At 39.9% G+C, this 24,769-nt stretch overlaps 2 protein-coding genes across 4 annotated transcripts; both read right to left on the bottom strand.

Annotated features, from left to right (window-relative positions):
* Window positions 1-309: 309 nt before the first annotated feature.
* tbx5b (T-box transcription factor 5b) lies at window positions 310-11,567 on the bottom strand. Its single transcript, XM_066661241.1, has 9 exons — window positions 11,405-11,567; window positions 10,421-10,469; window positions 9,339-9,433; window positions 9,113-9,232; window positions 8,558-8,705; window positions 8,324-8,476; window positions 7,999-8,090; window positions 2,868-2,995; window positions 310-1,755 (listed from the first exon to the last, which is right to left on the bottom strand). Exons 2-9 carry the CDS (start codon window positions 10,448-10,450, stop codon window positions 1,337-1,339), a joined length of 1,185 nt encoding a protein of 394 aa, XP_066517338.1. The 5' UTR covers window positions 10,451-10,469; window positions 11,405-11,567; the 3' UTR covers window positions 310-1,336.
* Window positions 11,568-12,535: 968 nt separating this feature from the next.
* prps1a (phosphoribosyl pyrophosphate synthetase 1A) lies at window positions 12,536-23,042 on the bottom strand. 3 transcript variants are annotated; one of them, XM_066659339.1, is made up of 7 exons: window positions 22,613-23,042; window positions 20,750-20,933; window positions 19,599-19,697; window positions 19,332-19,456; window positions 17,698-17,871; window positions 17,324-17,483; window positions 12,536-16,564 (listed from the first exon to the last, which is right to left on the bottom strand). In XM_066659339.1, the coding sequence occupies exons 1-7, from the start codon at window positions 22,732-22,734 to the stop codon at window positions 16,472-16,474; spliced, it is 957 nt and encodes a 318-aa protein (XP_066515436.1). In that variant the 5' UTR covers window positions 22,735-23,042; the 3' UTR covers window positions 12,536-16,471. The 3 variants fall into 3 exon arrangements, with proteins under 3 accessions (XP_066515436.1, XP_066515435.1, XP_066515437.1); XM_066659338.1 differs by having other exon boundaries at window positions 20,744-20,933; window positions 22,613-23,040; XM_066659340.1 differs by having other exon boundaries at window positions 20,875-20,933; window positions 22,613-22,667.
* Between the last annotated feature and the right edge of the window lie 1,727 nt (window positions 23,043-24,769).

The raw sequence follows: 24,769 nt of genomic DNA, 5'->3' as shown, positions 1-24,769 counted from the left end.
ATAGGAGTTTCACATTTTGAATCAAATTACTGAAATAAATTAATTTTTCGATGATATTCTAATTTATGGAAATGCACCTGTACCTCTCTGAAATGAGTGAATACTATAAATCATGTGTGGAATATAAAGCATTAGGTACAGGAAGCCTGGCAAAACAACGGGAGAGTCAGTGTTTTCCTCCTAAATGTATTCACTTGAATGATTTAGAGCAGCACTGGGTTTGTGTTAGACTTTATTTCTAAACCAGACTCACAGGGGTCCTGTGAAAGTCAGAAGTAGTCAGAAACTCATTATTTAGATTCATTCCAGAGTCGATCACTGGAAATTCAAAGATTTGCCCTTGCATCCATAATTATCCGTGATTCAATAATTCATTCTTGAACTTAATTTACAAGTTATTCTGTGATTCATTCCTGAATCCGGAATCATCTCTCTGTGATTCACTGATTTGTATTTTTTTTTTTCCATTATCCGTTCCTTACATGACCTCTCTCTCTCTCTCTCTCTCTCTCTCCTCTTTCTATACTGTTTCGCCTAAAGCTGTGACAACATCATTATGCTCAGTGTTTCTCTAACAGACGCTGACATGCGTAGTCCGCTTCCCCTTATCGAGAGCAGGATTAAAACAGAACAAAAATAAAAGCGCCCCTCTAGGCCTCTTCTACTGTAATGTGTGTGTGTGTGTTATGACTGTTTAAAAATTAGGGTTGATGCTCCAGAACTAGAAAATTCACAGTGCTATTCCCCATTTAATGACATATAGGGACTTGGGGACTTGACTCCATATGGCTCATCACGTATTTTCATTTTAAATTAAATACATTAGTGCAAATATTTATTTGGCTCAGTATTAACATCTGAGTAGTAGATATGTTTCACTCACCAAACACTGGCCAGTCCATCAATATGTTCTCTATAAAATCAGCTTTTGAATTTGTTTGATAACCATAGTGATAAAAACACTGCATGCAAGAGGAACCATGCAACCAAGAACCTGACGTTCACTATCTTTGGGGTTGACCCAGGGCTAACTTATTTAGACTGATAGTGAGTTCACCTCCCCTTTCTCAAGCTCAGTTTCTGTGCATGCAAACTATTATTAAGAGTAGTAATGGTTGTGGTTGGTAGTGACAGAGCCCTGCACTAAAGCTTTGGTTAGGGGACTAAGCTGAACCCATTCCTTACCACGTATGAAAACAATTATTATAAAATATACATATCTTACATAAAAAGCATCTTGCACAGACTGGATATGTTAATCATCACAGTGACTTTAGAGGATGGAACACACTATACCAATACACACACACACACACAATGACACACAAACACACTCTCAGCTCTGCCCACACCAGCCCAGCCCTCCACCCTGACCCACTGACTGGCCACATGCATACCCAGCATAATCAGTCATCTGGCAGTGAGACTGTACGCCCACCTCACAGGTGTATTGTGGATAGATGTCCTGGGATGGGTCAGGAGTGTGGCTAAAAGCCCCACCCATTTCCTTTGAGGAGGAAAAGGTCAAGTAGGCGGGACATTCCGCATAAGATTCCCACATGAGTTCGTCCAAGCCCCCCGACTGGGAGCTGGTGTACATACAGGGCAGATGCTGAGCTGAATCCACACTGTATGGGGCACTGTTGCATATCCCAAGGTCAGGAGACACCTGATAAGTCAGGAGGGTGTAGGAAGGGTCGAGTGTGGGTGGAGTCTCATTGAAAGAATTGCCTTCCAGTGGTGGTTTGTGTTTGCCTGCAAGGAAGAGGAAATACAGTTCAGTTCAGTTCAGTTTATTATTATTATCTCTCAAAGAGAAACTTGATTTGTGAGCAGTCACTAACAATCCCATCCATACATACAGTAAAAAAGATAAACATTAGCAAACATGTTCATATACACCAAAAAAAGAAACAAACAGTATACATCGAAGAACTAACCCTGCTTTGCTCTCTTATTTAACAATAAAACTGCACTAGGAATAAAAGGATTCTTAAATCTATTGCAGCGTATTTTCGGAAGACTCTAACGTAAACCCGATGGAAGAAGTTGAAATTCCCCCTTCAAGGGATGATCAACAGATACAGTAATTAACTCTCAATGCTTTGTTCAATATATATTTCTTGTACAACTGTGATAAGGGTGCTTGCTGACACCCTGTGATCCGACTACTAATTTTAACAATACTGCTGAGAAGATTTTTGTTCTTAATACTCAGGTTTTCAAACCAAGTAATAAATGCAAAAGTCAAGATTGATTCAATAAAACACGTACAACACAAGGTCATGAGCTTTGAACACACCTGAAACCTACTCAGTTTTCTCAAGAAAAACAACATTTGTTAACATTTCTTAAGAATCCTGTTTGTATTTTGATCGAAGCACAACTTGTCATCAATCACAGTGCCAAGATATTTATAAGTGTTTAATGATCCATCCATCCATTATCTGTAACCGCTTATCCAATTTAGGGTCGCGGGGGGTCCAGAGCCTACCTGGAATCATCGGGCGCAAGGCAGGAATACACCCTGGAGGGGACGCCAGTCCTTCACAGGGCAACACAGACACACACACATTCACACCTACGGACACTTTTGAGTCGCCAATCCACCTGCAACGTGTGTTTTTGGACTGTGGGAGGAAACCGGAGCACCCGGAGGAAACCCACGCGGACACGGGGAGAACACACCAACTCCTCACAGACAGTCACCCGGAGCGGGAATCGAACCCACAACCTGGAGCTGTGTGACTGCGACACTACCAGCTGCGCCACCGTGCCGCCCTGTTTAATGATCTTTTACTATATTTGTGTTCAACATGTATCCATGTTTGTTAAAGCAGACAGACAAATAGGCAAGTATACTTTACCTGGGGGCTCTGAGCAGGTGTATTCAGGACTGAGGGTGTGTGGCAGGGTGTATGGAGCGAGCGACTCAATGGGTGATGGAGTCACTCTTGGACGAATGGTGGAACGAGGAACAAGGGGATACTCCTTTCTGTGGAGGGAAGAGAGAAAAGCACAACCAAGAATTAGAACAGAACCAATTAACAGCTGCCTATGCAGATCAAATGTTGCAGTACTGTAAATATGGCTAAGATACATAAGGACTGCCTAGTGTTGCTTTAGGGAAATTAATTATTTTCTTTGTTATGGAAGCACAGAAACTGGCTGCATACTTGAAACCCAATAAATTATTCAATATGTCACTGCAAAAGGCAGGGGTTTCAGGCTTTGCTGGTTGTTTGCAACACAACAGCATTAGCTGGCACCAGATTCAGACAGTGAAGAGGGTTGGGATCTACATGTTGTTTTATTTTGACGGTATTCAGTTTTGTCTTAGTACAGGAAAATTTGTTACATCATGGCATGATTGGAAATGGATATAACGGCTGGATGCCCATTTCACCACTAGCATTTCCAATGGCAATGGAAGTCATAATTAGGGTCTTTAAAGGGGGTCATAGGTGGGGAGAGGTTGCATGATGGTTCTTGTCTCCCCGAAGTTAGCGCTTATATGGACAACATAATGACCATAATGGCTACTGTGCCTTGCACTTGCTGGTTGTTGTGGAAGTTAAATGAAAACCTTAGGTGGGCTAGGCTAAAAGTTAAACAGAGAAAGTTTAGAAGTTTATCGATAGTTACAGGAAAATTTGTGTGGAAAAATTTTGTAATAGAAGGAGAGCTGATCCCCTGGAGAGATCGTGAAGAGTTTAGGTAGATGGTGCAGCACTAAATGGTACAGTGGAAGTTGTAGGCCTAAAGGCTGAACTGGTGAGGGCTATTAATAGCATTGATAGATCATGTTTGCCAGGCAAGCTGAATCTCTGGTGTCGGCAGTTTGGTTTACTGTGTTTCATTAGATGGCAGCTGACAGTTTATGATTTTCCAATCACAGAAGTAGAGAGGACGGAAAGAGACATGAACAAGGCTATAAGTAGGTGACTAGGGCTGATGCAGTGTTTAAGTAGCATGACATGATATGGGAAGGGGGTACTGAAACTACCACTCACAACTTTAGTTGAGGAATTTAAATGTGTGAAGGTGAGTCGCAAAATAATTTTGTTAGGATCTAAGGACGCAGTGTTAAAAGCAGCAGCAGAGAGGACAAGAATAACCCAAGTTGTTATCGATGCTCCGTTCAGAAGCCTGCATCACTGATGGTATGGGGTTGCATGAGTGCTTGTGGCATGGGCAGCTTGCATGTCTGGAAAGGCACCATTAATGCAGAGAACTATGTTCAGGTTCTAGAACAACATATGCTCCCATCTAGACATCATCTCTTTCAGGGAAGACCCTGCATTTGTCCACAAGATAATGCCAGACCACATTCTGCAGCAATCACAACATCATGGCTACGTAGGAGAAGGATCCGGGTACTGAAATGGCCAGCCTGCAGTCCAGATCTTTCACCTATAGAGAACATTTGATGCATCATAAAGAGGAAGGTGCGACAAAGACGACCCAAGACGATCGAACAGTTAGAGGCCTGTATTAGACATGAATGGGAGAGCATTCCTATTTCTAAACTTGAGAAACTGGTCTCCTCTGTCCTCAGACGTCTGTTGAGTGTTGTAAGAAGAAGGGGGGATGCCACACAGTGGTAAAAAATGGCCTTGTCCCAACTTTTTTGGGATTTGTTAACGCCATGAAATTTTGAAACAACATATTTTTCCCTTAAAATGATACATTCTCTCAGTTTAAACTTTTGATCTGTGATTTGTGTTCTATTCTGAATAAAATATTAGATGTTGGCACCTCCACATCTTTGCATTCAGTTTTTATTCACAATTTGTTTAGTGTCCCAACTTTTTTGGAATCCGGTTTGTAATTGGCGATGTGCAATGCGGATGAATAGGTCTTTGGTTGGGTGATTTGTGGAAAGCATTTTGTAAGGCCATTTTGCCAGAAAGAAGATAAATGATGACTAGTTTTATTTGTGAGCAGGAAGAGGAGGAAAGATGCACAACAGCAGCATCACAGGCAAAGCAAGGCCTTTCCTCTTCGCTGGCAGAATCTCGAAAAGCGGAAGATCACTTGGCAAGACTTGTGGGCGATTCATAGTCGAGTCATATTAAGTTTTGCAGGGTGCAACTTAGGAGGTCCCCCCAACTTCACAAAATCTTGGAAAGTGGGTAGGTAAAGACCCTAGCTGTAGATTACATACAGGAGTTGGCATGCTGAAACATATTCTATCAGATTGTAAGGTTAGTTTGCCGCAGGGTTGGTATACATGGAGACAGTTGATTAGGGCATTTGCATGTTTATTGGACAGCAAACTCCTAGAGATTAATGCATTGCCGAGTGGTTGTTGTAATAAAGTGATTAGGTTTGCGCATGATGAGGAAAATTGTCAGGAGTGTTTGCAGGCTTTAAATATTAACGATTGGGTCAAGCACATTGCTGGCAGATACAGGTAAAAACGACAGGTTCCAGAGTGCATTGCGTTAACTACACTGAGGCCAGGCATGGTGTTGTACTCTGTAAGTAAACTGGTAGTTTATTTCATAGAGCTTACAATTCCATTTGGGGATGTAGTATATGAAGCTTTCAAAAGAAAGAAGCTGAAGTATGTGGATTTAGCAGCTGAGGTGAAAGAATGCAGGTGGCAGGCACAGGTGATGTACTACATCCCTGCTGAGCATACATTAACAGTGCCAATGGGTTAGGATTTAAATGACCAAAGAATACACGAATGATGTGTCTGCAAGTAGGAAGTGAATTAGGTGGGCCCTATGTGAAGCTCACATGGATTGGCATTCCTCAAATTTATCTCAGAGACGCACTGTCCAAGGTCCCCACACTGCACACACCCACAAGACACAACTGTTGGTCACCATGAGTGACCTGTTATATTCTAGTGTCAATGCAGGGTAAGAAGGTATACTATTTCAAGTATGTTAAGTAACAAAACAAAGAACCTAAGGAGTTTACGTACAAGATATACTCATATCTTGATGATAAGGAATGAAGAAAGGAAGAATGCCAAAGAAAATCAAGGACCCTAAGAGTGGAAAAAAAGAAGGGAACATATGAACGAGTAAGAAAATTAAGGATATAGGATGTGTTAAAATAAGAATGCAAAGAAACAAGGTACACAGGAAGTGAAGTAAAAATGTAGGGGGCCTAAGGAGGGTATATAGAGTGGTATAGTAGTGCAGGAGTTATTAAGTTTACAAGATTTCATAGTATCAAAAGACATAATGGAAAATGCGAACACAGTGTGGTGAAGATATGGTGAATCAATGTTATCAGTAATAGTAGCATTTTAGAAGTGATGTATTTGTTTAAAGCACTGAGTTTGATGAGAATGTTTTCCTCTCATAGCAAGTCTGCCATCATTTTTGAGACTTCAGTTTTTCTCCCATGTTCACTCCTGATCAGGTGGAGGGAGGTTTTGACAACAAATCTTTTGTGACACTCTCACACTGCCTCTACAGTCCACCTGCCGTTACGAGGGAACGGGAATCCGGTGGAAGAACTGCACTCTAGTGTGTTTTCAGCGTAGCACTGCTGTTAGAAATTTTCCCACTCTAAATCTTCTGGGTCATGTTTAGCTTTGTTTATTTTGTTTTTTATTACATGCTGTCGAAGGGACTTTTTTTACCCAGTGGCCATGATCTATTTCTGGTTATGAAAATTTAAACTACAGTTCCTTAAAAGCTAGTACTGATGCTAACACAATTACGACCTCTGAATATGCATGACATAGATTTATTAGAATCAGGGTTAGAAGGATCTGTTTTTTTTTTTTTGACCACGCCGTAATTAAGGGGTCAGAGTAAAGTGGCTGGACAAGATGTCCAATATCAAGGAGCACTGTAGTTAGCTGCTGTGGCTAATCTGTGCTAATTAAATTAATTTTTAATTAAAAGCAAAGGGAGGAAAGTAGTGGTATAGAACGTAAAAAATAAACTTAAATGATTTAATAAGAGCTGAATAGATCTTTATAATGTGTGTAAATGGTAACATGGCAATAAGTCTGATCTAATCCTTACTCTCTCTCTCTCTGTCTGTAGCCCCTCTATGACCCCTGTTTGTAAAGCAGTGTTTTACTCACTGCACTGCTCCCTCTCTCAGCTATAAATATCCCCCTCATGTGTGTCACATCCAATAAGGTCAACAATACACAGCCTTGACTTTGGTTCCACCTTCCCCCAGTGCCTCGATTCAAAAGGACAAGCTCCTCTCAGATGATCTGAGCTTAAAGACCCCCCAAAACTACAGCCACAGCCCCAATACACACAACTCAGTAACAACCAGGAGAGCAACTTCATCATTCATCAAGTATGTTATAATATAAGGACACACAGGACTCAGAGACCTCAATATTCATACATACACCCGTAAGACAAAACAAAAAAATTACCTTATTGTTTCTATACTAAATGTCCATTCTCCTAGCTCCACTGACCCACAATTGCACTTTGTAGTTCTACAATTACAGACTGCAGTCCATCTGTTGTTCTGCATACTTGGTTAGCCCCCTGTCACCCTGTTCTTCAATGGTCAGAACCTCCACAGCACAGATGTGATTTGGGTGGTGGATCATTCTCAGCATTGCAGTGACACTGGCGTGGTGGTGGTGTTTTAGTGTATGTTGCTCTAGTAAGAGTGGATCAGACACAGCGGTGTGCTTGAGTTTTTAAATTCCTCCGTTTTACTGTTGGACTGAGAATAGTCCACTAGCCAAAAAACATTTAGACAACAGTAACCTGTGGAGAGTGTCCTGTGATGATATCATTCTGTTGCAGTGACAGATGAGCTACTGTTTCTGAATTTACATATACATGGTGGACCAACAAGGGAAGAACGTCTACCAGGGTGGACAGTCAGTGGACACAGAGTTTAAAAACACCAGCAGCACTGTGTCTGACCCACTCGTACCAACTCATCATATCATAACATCACATGAAAGGGGGCAGTCCAAGTATGCAGAGAAACAGAACTTTACATAAGACCATATGTGTGGTGAATGTTTCTCTTATTGTTTCTCACCCCTGCGATCGGGACATTCGTTGCATCTCAACATCTTCATTTCCACGGAAACCCTTAGCGAAAGGGTTGTTTTCAATCTTCAGTTGAGTGATCTGAAAGGTAGAGATAATTCATCTTTTCATCCATTCCTTCCATTTATTCATTCAACAATTCAGCGTCATCCACCTGTCCAACATCCATTCTTCCATCTATAACCACTTATATATCCATTCTTCCACCCAACCAATCATCATCTATGTATTCATGCATTTATCCATCCATTCAGCTTTTTAATTAGTCAATTTATCCATTCATCCCTCCTTCATTGGTCAGTGTGTGTACTCACAGTGTGGTTCTGGTATGAAGTGACAGCAATGAAGGCAGTTTCAGGGAATGAATGAGTGCAGAAAGCCGTGTTGTTGGAGCCGAAGCTATTCTTCTCATCAGCTTTGACTATGTGGAGCCGAGGCTGATATTTATGCATAGAGTTCAGTATGATCTGTAATAAAGGCAAACACACAGAAATCAGTGTGTTCAGCAACGTAAAACTCTGAGCTGATTTAATATGCTGGTCACTCACATGTCCAAAGGGGTCGAGGTGGTTGTTGGTGAGCTTGAGTTTCTGGAAAGAGATTAGCTGTCGGCTCCAGTGAGCTCCGGGAGCCGGAGAGTCCGGATGAACATATAGTCGACCCGGAATGGCAGGTTCAGCTTTACCACACACTGACCTGAGCACATGGCACATAACACACTCACACTCACTAACAGCTGAACTCAGCACAGTTTAATTAATTCATAAATACATTCAAACATCCTCTGTAAGTGCTTCATCCTGATCAAGGTCATGTTGGGTCCAGAGACCACCTGGAATCATTAGGTGCAACAGAGGAACACACAGTGGACAAAGCATCACAATCTCACACAGTTACTCACACACACAAATCTGTGGACAGTTTCACATACTCACCCAGTCACTCACACACTCACCCCTGCGCACAACTTCACAAGACTCACCCAGTCACTTAAACATGCACACTTTGGACACTAGACTGTGGGAGGAAAGCGGATCATCCGGAGGAAACCTTAAAAGTCATCTGTGTCTAGTGTTCATTGTTAGCTTCTTCCAGATTCTTACCATTTATTATCTGCAAACTTGTAGCGGTGATCATCAGCGGCCACTATATCCATCAGCAGGATGTACTTGGCTTTGGGGTTCAGTCCAGTTACTTTTACCTTGTAGCTTGGGAACATTCGCCTGTGAGAAAGGACCATGACAGAAAATGAAATTAAAATGTTTTAGGCTTATCTCAAACTTTTGATTACAAAATCAGTGTAAATCTCTTTAAAAATCCTCCTCTCACCGTCCTGCTTTGGTGATGATCATCTCTGTGGTGACATCATGAAACTTCCTCCAGAGCTCTTGCTCATGCAAGTGGACTTTCACACCCTCCAGACCCTGCACAAGAGACTGCAAGGTTACCATAAGAAATGACTGACTAATTTATGGATTGACTGATAGATTGATTGATAAGTATTTAAATCATCAGTCAGTCAACCATAAACTTAATATTGATTAATAAAATGTTTGGTGTGGTGTGCAAACATTGTTTAAATGTCCTGACTATCCAAACATAAAAAAAGCAAATTGCAAAAGCAACCAATCTGTTTATAAATTCATTTTTTCATAGTTTTTGGGATGACATTAAAAACATATTAATTTAATCGTGTATATCTGCAGAGTAGCCTTGCTCTTTTAGCTGAACTTATAAGGAGTGTTTCAGCCTTGCCTGCTTTAAAATGAGGCACAGGGCAGCCAGTCAGAACAGAGGTTGTTCGCATGCCTATACAAATAGTGAAAAATAGCAGCCTCAAAAGTTAGTAGAGTGTACAGAATTAAAAGTCTGTTCTGTTTTGAAGGACAGCTGAGTTCAATAAAATGTTGCAGTGTTTGATGAGCTTTAATAAAATTATAAAAGACACAAATTTAGAATTTTGCTGACATTTTAGATATTTTGAATTGGGTAGAATTAAAAATATTACATAAACAAATTGTAAATAAGAGTTATTTACATATACACATTGTAAATAATTTTTTACCAAAATTACAAAATGTAATGTTACAATTAAATTTATTCTGTTATATATATATATATATATATATATATATATATATATATATATATATATATATATATATATATATATATAATTAGTCATACATAATTATTATTATTATTAAGAGTCTAAAATAATTATTACATCTTTGGCCAGTAATTTCTCGTTGTAGTTTTATAAAAAACTGTTCTTAACCATAGATTTTACTGCATATTTTGTTAATTATATTTTTTTAATTCTAAAGTAATTATAATATTGCACGCTGCTTTTACGTTTTTAAAAAAGTAAATAATAAATATTAATTTTTATATTCATATTTTGTTCTTACCTGCACCTGCTCCTGAAATCTCTCCGCCATGTTACAGCACGGCCACGCGCTGAGTGCACGCGCCAGAACACAAACAAACACCAAACAATCACAAACTGTTCATAAAGGTAATGGATATAAATACAGAAAAACTAATGAATAAACGATTAAGACTCATTTGCATTTGTCAATCTACATTGTACGTGCGCAGTCAGTAATATTAACAAAATAATAAAAGGGAACTACAATTAAACAATTTGTCAGGCAATAATAAATAAAAGCCGATAAATATCAATCATCAATCAACAGCTGGGAGCTAAATGACCTTTATGGGTTATTTAAAGATGATATGGCATGATGCTATGGTATTATTTAATTTTATCAAAACGGTTATATATTTATATAAATCCTACGACATTAAACTTAAAAGGTTCTTCAACAACAAAAAAAAAAAAACATCGAAGAACGTTTTAAGCAAAGAACGGCGTTAAAACAAATGCTTAAACGTTTTTTAACTGGAAATACTGTTGCATATGTTTCTTTATGCATTTATTGGCGAACCCTTAAAGAGCCATTTGAGGTCCTACGGAGCAGTAAGTATATGAGGGGAAGATTTAAAAAGTGAACAAAGGGAAACAAGTATACGACCTCAAAAGTAAGAGGTTCTTGGAAGATTCTACGGCAGTAATGATTCTGTTCGTGTTTTTTTAACTATTGTTATTTCTCTCTAGATGAACGGAAACTACAGTTTAATACGACCTTCAAATTATTCTTAACATTTTCAGTATTGTTATCATTTAAAGAACACTTTTTGAGACACTTGTGCAATGCAGTAACAATATGCACTAAACAAATAAATGATAAGAATATCTACTTCTAATAATTAATAGTAATAACTCTAATAACATAATTAGCCTATTATTAATATTAATCATATTAACAGTAACAATAACAGTAATAAATTATAACCCAAATAAAGACAGCGTTATTGACGGCTGTGTTTACCGTGGTGGTCTCAGTCCATGGCTCGGTGGGCTCCGCTTCACGAGCTAAAGTCCTCTCGGTTATTTGCACGTTATTAAAAATATACGTCTTCACGCTCGAGCCACCGGACGAAGCCAATTACTTTATTTACTCTCCAGGCGACCAATCAGAGCGCAGAACTCCTCTCCACTTCTCGCTTCTTTCTCTCTCTTCTCCTTTTTAAATCTGCACTCATCCTTTCCTAAATCTTCCTCCTCCTCCTCCTCTTCTGTCGTCACTCTATCCGTCCCTTACTCCACCCCTAAATACGCGGGCTTCGATGCACTTTTCTTTCTTCTTGCTTTTTTCTTCCATTTCTTCTCTTCACTTTTATGTTTTTACAATTTTCTTAACTGCTATTTTCTTCTTTCTGCTTCTTTTTCTTATTTCATTCCTTTCTGTCGTCTTCTCTTTTCCTTCCTACCATTTTGAAATGATTGTAAATTCATCTACATTTTCTGTTTTCAAAACAATTTCTCATAAGAAATTCTATTATTATTATTATTATTATTATTATTATTATTACTACTGATGCAGAGTCAGAGCGGGACGTGCTCGTGCACAGGCTCTATTTTGGAATGAATGGAATGCGCGCGCGTTAAGTGTGCCAAAGAGAGAGCGCGCGCACACAAACACACACACGTCTGCGTCTCCCTAAATAGAGCAGTGTGTGATAACACTGATGTTTCTCTTCAAGTATTCCACTGAAAATCCAGCAGTTCTTTCAGCCCCGATGTGAAGCACCGCGTGCGTGCGTGCGTGCGTTTGTGTGTGTGTGTGTGTGTGTGTATGGGCTTGTAACACATTATTTATAAACACATCCCCTGCATGTAAGATAACGATATATTTACCATTGTAGTTTAGTGCTCAAAAATAAAAATATATTGACGAAAATATATAAAATTTCCAAGTTCCCAAGGTCAGGGGCGTGGTGTGTTCTTACTGTGTCTGTGTAGTTATCCTCCGAGTGTCCCATTTGTATTTCCAAAAAAAAAATAAGAAAAAGCATATTCCACATCCTTTGGCGCCACCTTGTGGGTGTAGCGATATTCCAATGTCCCTTAAACGGCACTTAAATTAGCACAAACACGAATTATAAATCTGAGACGATTTATTCAGGCAGAATAAACTTCGCATTCTGATCGGTGGAGCCACAATATTACCTTCAGAGGCTCCGCCCACACTTACTTCAACACTTAAGGCAACAGGCTTTAACCAATCAAACAATGACTGCCCTTCTCTCTTCCAAACAACAGAAGATATTTCAAAATAAAAATAAACAGAGATCAAACAGAAACTCATAGAGATACACACACAAACACGTCAGTGAAAAAAAAATCAGAGACAATGCTTCATTATTTAATTTCCACTCAAAACAGCCATTATGTTCCTCATATATCAGGAAATATAAAGGTCTGATAATGCTTTTTGAAAAAATGGACTCTACAAACTGCAGCTCCAGTGAAAGTGGGACTCATAGCAGCCTCACATCACCCTGGAGTCTCCCCCAAAACTGCTTCCCTCAGATAACCAGCACTCAAACCATTCACCACTGAGAGAGAGGAGAACATCAAGCTCACCACTCATTTCAGATCTGAACAAATCCACAGCTGCCTGTGTCCCTCCTTGCACTCTGAGAAGAACAACTTCACATTGGGTCTGAAAGGACCAAGAAGCTCTTACAAAGAAAATGAAACAAACAAAAATGAGAATAACCACTGATTAAATAAAGAAGCTAGTGGAGTTCGGAAAAGGGGGGACACTGTAATAAAGGCAAAGGGTGGCCTCTGTTAACACTGATGCTTCAGATTTAAAGCTTAGTCACTGAGGCTGCTGTTAGATGTCTTGGTTCTTCTCCCTTACCCTGAAAACTGAGAACTTGTAGCTGAGTACTACCAAACATGCCACCGATTTGTGAGGGTGAGAGTGAGGGTGAGCACATGCTTTTTCTGATATGTATGAAAACGGCCACCACCTCCTTTCAATCTGTTGCTAACACAAAGCCACTGGACAGCAACAGGCTTGGAGAACGCTAACTGTACAACACAATTTGTTAAACTGGAATCAAATAAATAAAGGATGGTCTCTGACTTTTGCACAATGCTGCACAAACCTTATGAAGAAACATAGGCGATTAATGTATAAGGCCATTTTTATATGATAATTAAATCTAGTCTGTTTGTGTGTGTGTTTAATGAGAAGGGCACTTCAGAATAGGGGGTGTTCCACAAAGCAGGATTTCTCCCATTGCCAGGTAACTTAAGCCTGAAGTCGAGTTTTAAGCAAAACCCTGCTTTGTGTAAAGCTCCCTATGTGTGTCCTCACACAGCTGAAAGTTGCAGCACTGTAAACAAAAACACAAACACTCGCATAAAACCAAAAGCATTACAACTAATGTGTTTTTATATAAAAATAGAATAAATCCTGTGCTCTTCTTTCTACTTCACACTTTTACAATTCCCTGAATCTTCAGATGCCAAGATGAAGCTTTTAAAGCAATGTACCGGACAAATAAAATAAGCTCAACACACTAAGGACACTAAATGAAAAATCTGAAAATGTACCTGTAAGAGATAAACAAAGAAATCCAGCTGCCAAAGCAATATTTAATAACGAATGAGGCAAGCACATTTTAATGCCTCCAGTTCCAGTGTAACAGAGCTTCCTGGCTTTAGCATTACAGCCTGACGCAGAGTAAAACTGTACAAGCACACTTTTTCAGAGAACCAATAACATTAAACACACACATTTGGCTCACAGACCCAACAACAGGTCACAAATTATGAGATTAATAGCCCCGCCCACAAATGCTGCGGTGCCATTGCTAGGTTGGACAAGATTTAAAGAGCTTAAGAGGACTGTGGTGAAAATCCATTTCAACCAAATGTGGATGTCTCCGTCTCCAGAGAAATTCCAGTTAAAATGCTCCACATCCCACACTGGGGGGCTTTAAACCCTTCAAGCCTACATTTGGTTAGACATGGTGATAGTAGATTTATGTCATTTTGTTTTAGACTTTGCATTGAAGATGATACTATACAATGTATGAACACATGAATGCACATTAAAGTAGCTGTATTATCTCACTTGGATGGGGTGTCCACACACTTTCAGACAAGTAGTGTACATTTAGAGTAAGATATTCAGTGGGAGACTATTGGGGGACTGTAGCACACACATTGCCTGAAGTCAGTTATTGATATTAACTTTACAGCCATTAAAGTTACATACATAGTATTTAGTTAGCAACTTATTGTGCAAGTTCTCCTACTTAGAAAGATGAGACAGGTCTGTAATTTTCATGATAGGTACAGCTTCAACTGTGAGAAACAACATGAGAAAAGAATTCCAGGAAATCACACTGTAGGATTTTTTAATTTATTTGTAGATTATGGTGGAAATATTTGGTCACCCACAAACAAGCAAGATTTCTGGCTCTCACAGACCAGACCTGTTACCCCTTCTTTAAGAAGCTCTTCTGTGCTCCACTCGTTAACTGTATTAATGGCACCTGTTTGACCTCTGTATAAAAGACACCTGTCCACAGCCTTAAACAGTCAGACTCCAAACTCAACCATGGCCAAGACCAAAGAGCTGTCAAAGGACACCAGGAAGAAAATTGTAGACCTGCACCAGGCTGGGAAGAGTGAATAGTGAATCTACAATAGGCGAGCAGGTTGGTGTTGGTGTGAATAAATCAACTGTGGGAGCAATTGTAACAAAATGGATGACATACAAGACCATTGATAATCTCCCTCGACCTGGGGCCCCACGCAAGATCTCATCCTATGGGGTCAAAATGATCACGAGAACTAATATCCCAGAACTACATGGAGGGACCTGATGAATGACCTGCAGAGAGCTGGGACAAAAGTAACAAAGGCTACCTTCAGTAACACACTACGCCGAGAGGGACTCAAGGCCAGGCATGTGCCCCTGCTTAAGCCAGTACGTGTCCAGGCCCGTCTGATGTTTGCCAGAGAGCACATGGATGATCCAGAAGAGGATTGGGAGGACATAATGTGGTCAGATGAAACCAAAATAGAACTTTTTGGTAAAAACTCAAATCGTCAGGAAGAAGAATGTTGAGAACACCATACCTACTGTGAAACATGGGGGTGGAAACGACTGATCCGTGTTAAGGGAAGAATGAACAGGGCCATTTATCATGTGATTTTACACCAAAACCTCCTTCCATCAGTGAGAACATTGAAGATGGAACGTGGCTGGGTCTTCCAAGCATGGCAATGATCCCAAACACCACTTGGGCAATGGAGTGGCTTCGTAAAAAGCATTTCAAGGTCCTGGAGTGTGCCAGTCTCCACACCTCAACCTCGTATAAAATTTGCAGAGGGAGTTGAAAGTCTTTGTTGCCCAGCGACCACCCCAAAACATCATTGCTGTAGAGGAGATCATAGCATAGCACACCAGCTACAGTGTGTGCAAACCTGGTGAAGACTTAAAGGAAACATTTGACCTCTGTCATTGCCAACAAAGTTTATATTACAAAGTATTGAGTTGAACTTTTGTTATTGACCAAATACTTATTTTCCACCATAATTTACAAATACATTTTTAAATTATTTTTTTTCCCTCATTTTGTCTCTCATAGTTGAAGTGTACCCATGATGAAAATTACAGACTTCTCTCATCTTTCTAAGTAGGAGAACTTGTGCAATCAGTGGCTGACTAAATACTTTTTTGCCCCACTGTAAGTTCCGTTGGGACTAGTCGAGCATTCACTAAAGTTTGTCTAGTATTAGCCCCAGCAACAGCACAAAAGAAAACAAATGTAGTTGGAGCCAGTCAATTCAGATCAGTTCTTGGATGACATAATCCTTCATAACAAAATAAAGAGATTGTAAATTGTTCTGAAAATGATGAGATAAAATGGTAAATATATTCCACAATAATGAGAGCGTAGGAGAAGGAATAGGATTCTGCTGGAAGCGAGGAGTTTGTTCACTGCTGATAGTAGTTGAGTTGTAGGTTATTATATTTAACTTTATATGAGAACCATAATTAGCAACCGGTGTGTGTGTGTGTGTGTTATAAAGGTACATGGCTGAACAGATAGGACACAGACTCTCCATTGTGGGTTCGCCTGATGGCCTCCGCCAGGATCATGGAGATGTCAATCACCTGTAATGGGGCGGAGCAAACAAGAAGTGACCCAGTGAGAAGAAGAGCCCTGAAAGATCATTATTTCTTCAAATCAACAAAATAATCAGCTATTATCTGATATAATTACACAAATACATATAAAATCTACAGAACACAGTTCAGTAATCTGTTATAATCTGCTAATAAACAATAATTATTGTATATTTTTTAATGTAAATATTATTAACCCCAAGTTGTCCTGCCAGTCCTCTGTGCAAAGCAGCTGTGTGTATTTATTTTCCCAAGGTGCTTGGAATTTGAAACACAAGGTGATAAAGTCTCTCTCTCTCTCTCTCTCACACACACACACTTGTTTTTATATTTGTAAGCTCAGTGTTCTCAGGCTGTTTGGTCTACGAGGCAGAGTACAGACAAAATAATAATAATAAAAAAATCTGACTATGGCTTGTGTTCAACGTCTGCTGCTTTTACTAAAAACAACTGCTTTCTGAAACAAACCTGAAATAAATCTTTAGTTTATTTCAACTAGCCCACAGAAAGATTTCTGTGCCCTTAGTTTTTTGTACATTAAGAAAAATATATTAGAAATCTGGACACTAGCAACAAATACTAATGACATAAAAAAATGATTTAATAAAGTTGTAAATGCTTCAGCCTTAGGACAGATGCATTAATGCACAAGGTAGTGTTGTGAGGGAGAAGACATCTAGCCAACTCACTCACAACAAGACCAGACTGTAAGTATCATATGTAGATTGAAATAAACAAGGATAGCACCTGTATTTTGTTGCAGTGTTTGATCTTGTCCTCCTGTGGGATGGTGTTAGTGACCACCACAGCCTCGAAGCTGGCGTTGTTTATGCGAGAGATGGCAGGCCCAGAGAAAATGCCATGAGTCAGAATAGCGTAGACTTTAGTAGCTCCAGCAGAAACCAACCTAATTAAGCACAACACACACAGAGTATATCTATATTGAAATATTTTGCTTTTTCTGGTATATTATGAACAATTTTCTCCCCAGTTTTCATATTATCATCCCAATAAAAACAATCTGCCTGGCATTGTGTGCAGAGAGAGAGAATTATTTTCTCCTGGTCTTATATATATCTATATACACACATATGTGTGTGTGTGTGTGTGTGTTTTCTCACTTGTCTGCTGCGTGGCAGATTGTGCCGCATGTGTCCGCCATATCATCCACTAAAATAGCCACTCTGTCTTTAACGTCACCCACTAGAACCATGCGGTCCACTTCATTGGCCTTTTTCCTTTCTTTATGGATCAGAGCAAAGTCCACATTCAGTCGATCGGCGATGGAGGTCACTCTGTAATCACACATTTACACACTCTTTGATTCATCACTTTATCACAAAAGAAACAATACAACAGCCCCTCAGAAAACAGAGGACACTGAAACACAGCACACACAGAAGAATGCCACTAATCAACCCAAAAAGCTTCTTCATTTATGAAGTATTCAGCTTAATACTGCTTTATAGCTTGCAGCACATTCCAAACAAAACATCCACTCTCAAACTGTTAGTGCAGTTAGAGTGAAGCGCTGCATATGCTGTACTTTTGCATTTTTGGCTTAACTTTATTTTAATAGAAAACATAGTAGTGCATACGTGGATAAAACATTACATTTAAAAAAAAATTAAATCATATTCATATTTACCAGGAGATTAGATACAAGATAAACTACTTGTATAAGAAAGAGATAATGTGTGACACCCAGGCAGCAGACTTGTTTAGATTTGCAGGGGGAAAACAAGCCCATCAATAAGCTGAAAAATTAAAGCTAATAAATCTGAGCTAAAAAAAGTAGCTTTTAAAGCAATACACTGTTAGTCAAGGGCCAGAAATCCTCCTCGAATAATTAGAAAATCTCTTGCACAAATTCAAACCATCTCACAATTACACACTGCAGTCCCTTACCCTCCACACCTGAAGGAAACAAAACACAGTTGTGTCCACATTCATGTCCACTAAAGCAACAGCTCAGTGAAGAATCAATTTTCCCCAGTTATACTGAAGCTAATGAGCATTTTCTCAGAAAACATATAACATTGTTATTTATTGGGTGAGATTAAATGTCCTTGAAGTCCTAGGGTGAGTTCTCCTTCTATTTCTGTCCAGATCAGGTATGTGTGTATTTCTCTCTCTCCTCCCCTACGAAAAGTAGAGAAACCTCCTGTTTCTCACTAAAAACACTGTGAAAAACACTGTGCTCTGCATTTCTGTCCCATCTGGATACAGATCACATTGATTCAGGCTGCTGCTCTCAGCTGTATATAGTTTCCAAGAATCAACTTGGATATTATGAACATTTTCCCTTACTTCTTAGCCTTGCAGCTCAAGAGTGAACCTAGAAGAAAAAGTTCAGGACAAAAGTCTTTGCTGAGGTACTACATTTTGTAGTAAGGAAGAATTTGTACAAATTTGATTGTTCATCCAACTATCCCTTTAAAGCCACCCCACTCTACTTCTGTAGGCTGAGCAGCCCTCTTTCTCAGATCTGAGGATCAGGATCATAAACAACACATTTCTGTATTTAAATCATACTGAATAACAGTAACAAGTAAAGGTAGAATATAATGAGTTTGTGTGTGTGTGTGTGAGAGAAGAAAGAAAAAAGAAATAGAAATGGAGAGAAAGAGAATGATTAAAAGAGGGCACATGGAGAGAAAGAAAGCAGCAGAGAAAGATTTAGGAGAGAGTGAGGGAGTGTGGGAGCAAGCGAGAGAGAGAGAGAGAGAGAGAGAGAGAGAGAGAGAACACAGACCTCTTGGCTCCTCCTGCATCTGGTGAGACAATGGTGCAGTTCTTCCACTCATTGATGTTCTCTTTAATCCATTTCAGAACGGCTGGCTCAGCGTACAGATTATCCACAGGGATGTCAAAAAACCCCTGAGAAAAAACACACAAATTTAATCTGTAGTGTATAAGCAAGACTGGTGTGTTAGTGCATGTGTGTCTTTGTGTAAGCATGGCTATATAACTTTTAATCATTTTCAACTGCTGTGGGGTGTGTGTGTGTGTGTGTATGTACCTGTATTTGAGAGGCATGTAGATCCATGGTGATGATGTGATCAGCTCCAGCTACAGAGAGCATGTTGGCCACCAGCTTGGCTGAGATAGGAGCTCGACTCTTTGGAAAACATACACACATAAACATCATACATTAGTTTTGCCTGTGGGTTAATACACCAGGCTAATAACACCGACATAGTGTTATTACACTAATCAATCCAAGCAACTAAGTCCTTCAGTATTACATGCCATAAAAAAAATACAGGACCCAGTTCAAATAAGTTCAGCCATGCCTTCTGAGTGCAATCATTCAGAATGAGAGAGAGAGAGAGAGAGAGAGAGAGAGAGAGAGAATGAGAGAGAGAATGAGCAAAACAGACTTACGACCAGGCAGCTCAGATGGATCCAGTTTTTAATATATATGTGTGTGTGTGTGTGTGTGTGTGTGAGGGAGAGAGGGAGAGAGAGAGATACTGAGAAACAAGTGCAGTTAGGTAATTCTGATCATCGTTAGTGAACGAGTTCCATGTATGTGTTTGTGTTTATAGAACAGAGTGAGTAGGCCAGAGAATGCTACTCTAAGTGCCTTCATTTTTATTTCTCTCAAGTACCACCATAATTTAAATTCTTTCCATCACTATGGCCCAAACCAAAAGACCCTCCTGATTTCACACCCACAATTGTGATTGACAAGAGTCTGTCATTTATTGTAAAAAAGGAAATGCAAACAGGACTGCAACTGCATTTTAACTTTGGCAGAGTTAGGGAATGCTGAGTGAGACTTTTGACATCCAAAGTATTTTTTCTTATTAACAGTGGCAGCCTTTAGACCCAGAAATACAAATTCTGTTAATTAAATTTGAATTTGAATTATGTCTTATATTGTTCCAACCTTCTAGATTTGAAAAGTGTGAAATAAGTCTGAAAACCACCTCCATGAAGAAGAGGAAAGTCAACGGAAAACCAGGTGAACAACAGACTGATGACCCCAGAGCCAACACCTCAACATCACTGAAACTGAAAATGTTCTCTGACATTTTCACACTGACTGTGTGACACTGTGTGTGTGTGTGTTCATGCCTCCAGGAGCTCTGTGTGTGTTCATGCCTCCAGGAGCTCTGTGTGTGTGTATTAGTAAAATAAAACGCAAGCAGGTTCTCTCACCCCCACCTTATCCTTCTTGTCTTGTCTGGCGTAGGGGAAGCAGGGGATGACCGCGGTTACTCGAGACGCTGATGCAATTTTACACGCATTGATCATAATCAATAACTCCATCAGGTTATCGTTTATCTCACCACAGCCACTCTGCACGATGTACACGTCCTCTCCACGTACACTCTCGCCAATCTCGACACTGCAAACGCACACACAGACAAAATCACCATCATACCCAATCACTCAGCAGTGAACTATTGATCATCCCTAATCTATCTGTTCAAGGTCTGACTATTTCTTGGACTGTGGACTATTGATGACGTTCACAAAGTATCGGACAAAAGTTTGCAGACACCCGTTTGTCGTATATTTCTCAGATACAGGGTACTGATCAGGAGTTTGTTCCTCCTTATTGCAAGAATGGTCTCTTATGGTAAAAGACTTTACAGTAGATGCTGGAATAGTTCGGTCAGGATATGGTGGCATTTAGCCACATAAATATAAGCATATGTTACGTATAACAGATGATTAGGCTCAAAAACGCCACTCAAAGCAACTGGTTGAAGTTTTATCACTACAGAGAATGCAGTTCAACTGCACTACAGCCAAATGCTTTATAATGTGCTAGCCACAGTTGCCACTGAGCATGGTGAATTCAAGATGAATTCAATATATTAGAATTGTAACATATTTCCCTGCAATCGTGTTTCTCATCTACACACACTGTTCTAACACAATACTAGGAATCCTGGGAAACAGAGTGTAAGTTTGAGGGAACATCTACGCTGTCTGAACCTCTGTTAAATATGTATTATTTACAGAACCCATTATCTGGCTGTGGACAGGTTAAAGTGTGAATGGGGTTCAGTTATGTTGAAAACTGCCCCCTACAGTGACTTGTCTGAGGCTAAATGTCAACTGTAAACACACAACACAGTGCTCTGCCAGGGTGGAGGTATTTTAAGCAGCAGAAGGCTCTGTGTCTGCCACTTTTTCAGGCCATGGTTCTGCTGATACAGGGCCACACTACAGGTACAGACTTGCCGAGTCAGGTTCAACAACAAGTCTCCTTCTGATGCTCCTTCACAAAAAAAGTCAACAAAACAAATCATTTGACGTGGAGTGTGTAAACTTAAAAATAATCTTAGGTAAAAGATATCTGGGAGTAGTGTCTGTTTCCGTAACTGAACTTTTTATGTCATTTGGCAGTGAGCTTCCCGTTTAGACAGATAAGTCTGAAGTCAAGTATGGTCAATAGGATAAGAGCTAACATTTCTACTGGGTTTAATGTCTTGGCTTTTAACCCTAATACACAACCAAGTTGAGGACGGTCCAATTATTGAGGAATTTCTATCAGCTCTTTTACTATTGAATAGACTCGCCTTTGTGTTAAGTAATGCAAAACTTAATGTGGAGTGCACATTTTCAAATGATTCATACCTCTGAATAGAGAAATATTCGTGAAATGCCTGTGAGCCGTAAACCAATATCTATAAAATGTGATAATTTAGTTGGGAGGACTCGCGAAATTTATTGAAATATTTGTTCATTTCAAAGATATTAAATGTCAGAGAGATAAGCATGTGGCATAAACCAGGGACTTGAGGGAATGTGATAGTGTTTTACACTTCTTCGTACGTGGAAAACAGCCAAACTAGCTTTAAAAACAGAATTAGTTTTTAGCGCAAAGGAAGTGCTGGGAAATGAAGTCCTCAGACGGTGTCGCTTCAAAGGAACGTAACGGCGGACTCCGTTCCAAAAAACTACAAATTCAAAACGAAACTAGCGTGGCGCCGTTTGACGCGGTCCATGTGGTTAATATTACAGCGCGTTTTTGGTTCACAAATATACAACAAACCAACGTCAGTAAACACTCACCATGTTTCCTGATTACTGAATTTCTTCGTAACAACTTTCCCCAGCTCCTGCCCCAAACGATCCGCGATCTTCTGCGATAAATCTGGATGCGAGCTACCGCTGAAAATCTTGATGTTAGGCATTCTCTGTCGTTCCAGGGCGTCTATCTTGACTGATAGCAGCTGCAGAGTGTAAATAAGTGTGGCTGATGCTAGAGAGTGGAGCTGCTGTGAGTCAGAGCTCTCTGTCTGTCTGTAAACACGGCGAGCTCTGTCTGTCCGTCCGTCTCAGTGGTCTTCCTATTTTGGGTGCTGTCCCACACCAATCCGCCAGATGTCGCCATATTTCACAATTAAATAAACAACGTCACCAGTTGGCAAAAACCAGCCCCCCAGGATTTGCCTTTCCAGAGCGTACCAGAGGAAGTGACCGGCGGAGACGAGAGGGCCATTGTAGAGTAGCTCTTCATTCGTTCCCATTTCTTTTGGGGTGTCTTTGAATTGATAATTAAGTATATCCGAGGTGTTTCCGATTACGACACAGCCCACAAGCTTAACAAACTCTTCATAATTTAAAAATGAACGTTTGCCTACAACAATGCTAAAGATGATGTGATAAAGCTGTGACCCATAACACTGTGTTGTAATCTTTAAAGTCGACGCTCCAGAAGCTTAAGTATAATCCAACAGTAAATCAGCTGTTTATGAAGCAATGAATTGATTATATGACAGACATCTGCTGCCATTAATTTTATGAAATCTTTATGAATGTCTTATTTCCCATATCTTTGACTGATTTGTAATCCTGCCTTCTTGTGTGACATTCAAACATACAAATCCGTCTGGTTTTCAAGTTTTTTGTTTTTCTTTTCTTTTTAATAATGAAATTTTAATTAGAGCGGCATGGTGGTGCAGCAGTTAGTGACCTGGGGGACCTCCAGGGACCTGGAGGTTGTGGGTTCGATTCCCCCGCCGGGTTACTGTCTGTGAGGAGTTTGGTGTGTTCTCTGTCCGTGTGGGTTTCCTCCGGTTCCCTCCAGTTTCATCCCATGGTCCAAAAATACACATTGGTAGGTGGATTGGCGACTCAAAAGTGTCCGTATGTGTGAATTTGTGTGTGTGTTGCCCTCTGAAGGACTGGCGCCCCCTCCAGGGTTTGTCCCCGCCTTGTGCCCAATGATTCCAGGTTGGATCCCGACCCACCGCAACCCTGAACTGAATAAGTGGTTACAGATAATGAATGAATTAATTAATTAATTAATAATTTTAATTAATATTTCGTTTAATGCCTATCTCAGATGATTATACCCACTGTTTATCTGTAAAAGAGAACAGTCAATGTCTTGTTTAACAAAACGATACAAGAAACTTGCTAAATCCAATCAGAATGGAAACCATTGCAGTAATAAGAGAAAATTATAATTTATTATTTTATAAATCACATTATCACATATAATTATAGAAGTTCAGAATGGATATTTTACAGACTGTTTATGACTAGGACTGAAATATGCTCCAGTAATGGTGAAGACTAATGCCAAACTGAGCACAGGAGGCTCTCACTAACTTGTCTGTGCTTACACCTGTTCATTATGAGCAAGAATTTTCTGTGGGTAAATTTTTTCAGCGCAGCTCCCATAGACTGTATGGTTGTTTTAACAGCATGCTGGAGATTTGCGTCATGTGCCTGCACATTCTCTCATGTTCCCAGTATTCACTGCACGAGAAACCAATCAGGAAGTATTGATCATAGCTTCAATGATAACAGTGGGATCACTGGGTTCAGTTTACACTGTCAATTGCATAAACACAATATTAAGCCAACATCCTTGTTTGTACATTCACTCTCCATTCTCTCAGTTCCAATGAGCACACAGGGAAACTTTGTAATTCTACAATTACAGATCGTGGCCCATCTGTTACTCTGCATGCTTTGTTAAGCCCTTTTCACCCTTGTCTCTAATGTTCAGGACCCGCACAGGGCAGGTATGATTTGGGTGGTGGATCATTTCCAGTGCTGCAGTTACACTGATGCCGTGCTGGTATGAATGGATCAGACACAGCAGTGCTTTTTAAACCCCACAGTGTCACTGCTGGACTGAGAATAGTCCATCAACCAATATCTAGCCGACAGTGTCCTGTGGAATACAGTCTGTAACTGTACAACTACAAAGTGTTC

The sequence above is a fragment of the Hoplias malabaricus genome, chromosome 2, assembly GCF_029633855.1.
Source record: "Hoplias malabaricus isolate fHopMal1 chromosome 2, fHopMal1.hap1, whole genome shotgun sequence".
In the NCBI taxonomy this organism is placed as follows: domain Eukaryota; kingdom Metazoa; phylum Chordata; class Actinopteri; order Characiformes; family Erythrinidae; genus Hoplias; species Hoplias malabaricus.
The sequence above is the reverse complement of the archived record's forward strand: the minus strand, read 5'-3'. Positions and strand labels throughout refer to the sequence as shown.